At 48.0% G+C, this 6,387-nt stretch overlaps 1 protein-coding gene across 1 annotated transcript; it reads right to left on the bottom strand.

Moving 5' to 3' along the window:
- Positions 1-1,753: 1,753 nt before the first annotated feature.
- Positions 1,754-5,977, bottom strand: TEOVI_000428300 (uncharacterized protein; the record flags this gene model as incomplete). The annotated part of the gene is made up of 1 exon (XM_067227069.1): positions 1,754-5,977. One exon carries the CDS (start codon positions 5,975-5,977, stop codon positions 1,754-1,756), a length of 4,224 nt encoding a protein of 1,407 aa, XP_067083170.1.
- Positions 5,978-6,387: the final 410 nt, after the last annotated feature.

Genomic DNA, 6,387 nt, shown 5'->3' with positions numbered 1-6,387 from the left:
TGGGGCTTGAGCCACGGAAGCTCCCAGGACGCGATAAACCCCCATTATAGGTATTCCCTGCTGGTACGGAGGTAATGTTGTTGAAGCTTCCTCGACGATGGATGATGGGGCCACGGAAGCTCCCGAGACGATGTAAGCTTGCGCTATAATTGCTTACTTGTGACGTAACTCTGTTTGTGTTGTAATTTTGTTGCGCTTGATTTACGTTTGTTGGTAAACTACTTCGCTGTTGTGTGTTTCTGCCGTTAAAGCTTCCTTGCCGAGGTACAGCGGCTACCCCATCGCTTTCATAGCGTTGCATGTTAATGCTCGCAGCATCTTGAAGCGGAGAAAGGATGTTACCCGGCTGGCTACCACGACGAGAATATTGAATCCCGCTGCTGCCTCCTGGTTGGCTCATTACATGCCAGCTGCTGTGAGACAAAGAGGTTCGTCGCCGTCCACTACCAGTATTGTCTCCCCGATGAACATTCCCTGCGGTTACTTTTTTCGTAACTCCACCGACAATAGACAGGGTTACTACACATAACACAATCAATCCAATGAAGGAGAGGAAGACAATCACCAACCAATGAACACCCGTTCGACTTGAACCGCCAACATTTGGCACAGAAGCATACGAAACGGAATAGCATGATGTGGAAGACACGACGGAGGACCTTCCACCCTCACACAGGACGTACTCGATCATTTTGCTCGAATCTCCAATGTATGCGCGGGATGTGTCCTCCAAGTCTGATCGAAGGCTCCTAAGCGCAGCAGTGCTTCCGTTCTTGCCACCACGCGAGACAACCCATGCGAGGAGACCCTCCTCACCAGCACTAGGGACCTCCAATTCATAGAGAATCGCCGGGTCATAGTCCATTGTCACAGGTCCGGTACAGTTCCCTTTCTCGCCCTCAGATGTATGAAATTGGTAAAATAACCTCCCCGCACTCCTGTTCCTTGTCACACACTTGGTCCCCCACCCTCGCGGATCGCGTTCCCCGCAGTATGGTGCTGTGTCCTCAACAGGGTACTTGGGTTCATCCAGTTTCGGTGACCACAAGAAGAAAAAAGAGTTACTGCTGCATCGCACGCTTAGGCCACCGCCAAGTACGGGTACATCAGATGGACCGCAGCGTTTCAGCAACTTCTTCACAGCAGTCGCCCCCTTTGCCGTCGTCGGCGTCGCAAGACGCATTTTAGCGCGCTCGCAGTGCCTCTCAGCTTGTTTGAAGAAGGGTGCATCTCCAGATTTCGATATTTTGAAGATCGCATGAACACTCTCGCCAGATGCGGTACTCGCCACAAACAACCACTGTAGAAAGTAGACAATAACAAACAAGTGTGCTGGAGCGACCCGCGTCTGTATGAGGTCTGTTGTTGTACACATACCTCAGGTATTATTACTTAATTGCAACTGGAGTGTCACAGTGCCTCTTTCGTACACGTCAGCAAAAATAAACAGTGGGAAAGGTCAAAGAAAGAAGTAAACGAGTATCATCAAGAAGACATACATGGAGGGATGGCGGCACAATGCACGCAAGGCATCCTTATCCGTGACGACTGTAGCCGAAAAAGATAGCTACCACACTCGTTAGTGGTAACAAAGTATGGCTGCATCTCCACAAAAAAGGCAGAGAACACCCCAACTTCATAAAAAAAAATGCAACGGTAGTACAGGTAGTTCAAGTTGGAAAAAAAAACGACAAAAAACCATTAAAGTGTTGAAAAATAAAAAGAAATGAGGCAACTTGAAGGATAGTATTTTTCAACCAAACAATGTTTCTGATTTTGGCATTTTTTGATGGTCTAACGATTTAAAAGGGAGTGTGACCACCCGAAGTTCGTTACTGTCCTGCGTTGCGGTTTCCCATGACGCAGCTGATTGTGGTTGAAAAAACTCCCTGTATCCCTCATGGACGAGTTCCAAACGTACCGCTGATCTGCTTTTTTCATAACGAGCGACCGAGCCCCAGAAAAGAAAACTGTGCATCGTAATGTACCACCTGATGCAGCGGCAAAGCAGTTGTTGGAGGGGGTGTTGGCAACCATTAGTGTTATTAATGCTACTGCAAAAATTGTTGAAGCGATGTTGGGATTTAGTTTTCTGTGCCCTGTCCGGAGGCCACACCACCTCGTGTGCGCAGAGCAGTGCTCTTACACAGTTGAGATTGGGTGACCACTTCGTGGGTGGCATATTCGCAAGTAACCGATTAGAAAAGAAAGATGCCGATCGAGCACAGAAGTCGTTTCTGTCATGGCACTGTTTTTTTTCATCGGCGCTTGGACAACTCAAAGGGTGGAGCAGGCTGTCGGGTGGCACAAGAGGTAGTCGCTCAAGCAGTACAGGTAATGATGTCCCGATGGTAAACGCAGCCACAAGAGTAAAAAGTAGTGGTTCTACCAACACAGAACAGATAAAGTGAAGAGGAAAAAATATAATAAAAGTGGTTAAGTCAATGAAAAAAACGGTAGTATACGTTGTTGCGGATCCTACCATAGTATCGCAGCCACGCACCACTCGCCACGCGGTACCATGAAAGGCAACTCCAAATAAAAGCACAGGTAGTAGAAGCGACAAAGCAATACACCAATTGGTAAAATCACCATCCGGTAACGTATTTGGTACATGGGACTTAGTGCTCATCCAGTTCGTCGCTTCAAGACGATAATCTGGGGTACGAAGGGAAATTATGTTGCTTGTGACGAGCTGTACAGCTGTTATGATGTTCACAAGTGCCATACCGCGAAGACAGAAGTTTATTCTGTTAAGAGCAGTGTTCACAAGAGATTGCTCCTCAAGCAAAGAGCGAAGGAACCTGTTCACGAGTGCACATCGCCGTTTCCATTTAGATTGACGTCCCGCAAGAATGGGAACAACAACGGCAGCGGTAATCGCGTATACAAGAAGAAACGCAGAAAGGTAAATAAGAGGAGAAAAAAATAACTTAAACGACCAGCGTCTTCTTGCACCATGCGTCGGTGTGCCATCAATCGCTGTTTCGTTAGAAGTCTGGAATGAAGGTGGCGGGGAATCACTGACATCTACCGCGGTTCTTAAAACATTATCAAAAAAATAGAGGCCGAGTGAAGCTATCCAAAAAAACACACAGACAACAGAGGCAAATACTTGCAACCAGTGTGCAACACTGTCGCATTGCGCAACCTTGTAGCGCACAGTACACATCCCACGGTACTGATGCGAGTAAGTAATACCTGCAATATTCTTGTGCCGACTGCGTTGAGGCGTTTCCTTAAGCTGGTCCCTCAGCTGCTTTCTGTTACCGCTGGAATGTATCATGTGGAAAACACGGTGCAACTCCGCTGAGTGAGGGTACTCCTGAACCGCCTCGTTGATGCATTGTTTCGCCTGAACAATGTGAAGACTCGCAAATAACGATGCAGCAGCATGAACAGCTACCACCGCATTATTAGGAAAAGCAGCCAGCATCTCCGCCGCGAGTTGTGGTGTCGTGGGATCGAAGGCAGCGGCTGCAATCCGCAGCCTGCACACAGCCGCAGAAACCTTGAGGTAACCGTAGTTTTGCAGGAAAACCGCAGCCCACCGGGGCAGTTGCTTGTGCGCAAGCCAAAATACTTCATGCGCCACCACTGGTTTTGTGGTCGAGATGATGGGAAATAAATGAAACAACAGTGGATCTTCCGTTGCATTGGTTTTGTGGCCGCCACTACCAGCCAACTTCTCACGTTGGTCATCCTTATCAGTCGGTCCATTCCTATGGAATAATGAAGCAGAATCTTCAAATGCTTCTCTGCAACGAAGGCAAACAAGCTCTTCACATGAACCCAAAGCAGTTGTGATGTCTGCACGATTTGGGACCTCAACCTCAGTGCCGTCGCTACTGACGCTGCCGCTGCTCGGCGATCTGGATGAAGAAGTTTGGTGATCACCCGCTAAACAGGTAGCTGTTACGCGTAGAATATCCTCCTGCAACTCGCACACCGTCGTAATTGCCTCGAGCAGAGCGCGGTGTGGAGAGCATTCCGTGAAACTTAATTCGAGAGTTCCAGATAGTCCTCGTGCACGGTCAACAAGGATCTCACAAAGACGTAAAACTTCCCACTGCAGAGAAAGTCGTCGTTCTCCTTCCTCACAGCACATATCATCTTCTGTAGAATTATAGCCCTTGGTGTTTCTGTTACCCCCCTTGTCGACAGATGGCCGCTGAAGTTCCTGTTGCTTATACCAAATCCGCTGCATCAACAATGGCACCTGCACAGGAAGGGGCCAACAATCCACAAGTTGAATAAAATCATCCAAGCACATCGGTGAAGTCGTTGGGCAGAAGGGAACACAAGAGAGGATGGGTGAGTGCAACCCACCAGCGGTTAGCGTTGGGCACACGGCCAGGAAAACTGACTCCCCTGTAGTAAGTGGATGGGGCCAATTCCAAAGCATGTGCAAAACGGTTGGACTGTCGACAAGTGCTGCACAGTTGACAAGTAGCACTTGACGAAGCCACTGAATTGGACACATGTATTCGGCAGTGCGGTGCTCCCATGCGGAGAACGGTCCTTTTGGCACCTCATCGGAAGCGCTATTGTCAAACAGGCTGTCCAGAGTATTTACTATCAAGATGCGGGATTCGACCATCTCACCAGCATCAGTATGTTTTTTAGCGCGAAGCCACACTTCCAGAAGAGAGACAAATAACGAGACCCGGCAAGTGCCGAACTGCCGAGACGTGGCGCTTCCACTTGGGAGGTTATCACTATTCCCGCTGGAGCGCCGGTGGTTTACGTGCTTTGTTTGCCGGGATGCAACACCATCACCTCTGCAGAATGTCGTTTTGTCCTCTCCACGACGCTCACCTGCCTCACTGCAATCAGGCCAATCGCTAAACAACACAAAGCGGAAATTCTCCCGCACATCCAAGAGCAAAGACGGGGAATGTGGAAAATACAATTGGCTGGCGATGCTATCATTGCATGCAAAACTGTCGTCATCGGAGGAATTGTAATGAGAGTTTACGTGCTCGAGCTTATATTCCATCTCACGTCGCGAGTCGTGGTTCGCCAAGTTTGTCGTTGCTGCAACAGCAAAAGCATGAATAAACCGCAAAACATGTCGTGCAATCCACAGCATAGTGCATTTGTCTTCGCCAAACGTCGCAGCATGCAATGCTTGCGTAGCGCCATCCAATGCACGGTGCAAATCCCGCCTTATCCACGCTGAATAGACATCCATGAAAGAAAGTAGACGCCACGCACCATGGTGAGGAAATGAAGTGGAGAAGAGCCGTGTAATATTATGCCGGATCTTTTTCATTAGAAGCGGCTGCTGCGTATGTGGAAGATTTTCACGTGATGTTGGCCCACACGTACACGTACCCGGCATATCATCGTAAGATGCCACTACAGCTTCAAGTTCATCATTCTCAGTTCCTTCTAACGACAGTAACTCGCCGAAAAATAGCTTTGCCCACGGACTGCAGAAGTCGTCCTTTGAGCCCTCGCTACATTGAGCGCTGGTCAAATAGTACACAACGTACAATAAAGGGCAAGGCAATACAGAAACAGGCCATCCGGTGTAATCGCCGGATTCATTCAATTCGATGGAATTATTTAGCGAGGAAGCGGTTCCGACTAATTCTCGCAGCACCCGTAACATTGTAACTCCACCCCTCCGTTCACATTGTGCACTGGATGGCAAATAACATGTTAAGGTGTTCGGTGCTACAAAAGGAGAGCGCAATGCAGCTGTTGCCATCCTTCGCTCACAAACAATGTGCACAAGTCGCTCGAGGGTTTCCTTCGCCTCAACTCCGTTACCGTCATAAACCAGTTGCCGTAACGACTTACGTATGCCACGCAGTACATATCGGCTGTCATCACACACTTCAAGATCTAATTTATCGTTTTCGCTGAAACATCCAACGAAAGTGCCGAGCAGAAGTGATGCTTCACTCCTTTCGGCTGCAGTACACATTGGAATGAGTTTTAAATATGTTACATCCTCCGTTCTCTCCATCCGCTCTTCCTCACCTGAAAAGAAATCAAGTGCAGAAATACAGTCTGTCGTAGTCGTTGGAGGCTGTGAGAAAAATCTTTCTCCCCCCTCCTCTCCTCTCCTCCCAGTTTCCTTTTCGTCCCTCTCCTTTCCTTCTACCCTTTTTCTTCAGCTTGTTTTATTATGTGCTTGTATTAATCACAAAAAGGCAAAGGGTTACACGGAGGCCCTTCATGAATAGGAAAAAAAAGAAAGAAAGAAGAAAGTGGAAAGGAAAGAAAAACTATTGATGAAACGGTAGACACAGAAGAAACAACGGGATTAAAAAGCAGATCATTTTTATCATCATTTTGATGCCAGATCGCATTACCAAATTGCGTGTACAAAAAAATCACTTTTTGAAAGTGGTCAGTCTGGAAACAGACACATAC

This window comes from Trypanosoma equiperdum, assembly GCF_001457755.1.
Source record: "Trypanosoma equiperdum strain OVI genome assembly, contig: ctg_891, whole genome shotgun sequence".
NCBI lineage: Eukaryota > Euglenozoa > Kinetoplastea > Trypanosomatida > Trypanosomatidae > Trypanosoma > Trypanosoma equiperdum.
This window is presented reverse-complemented; position numbering and strand designations above follow the sequence as displayed.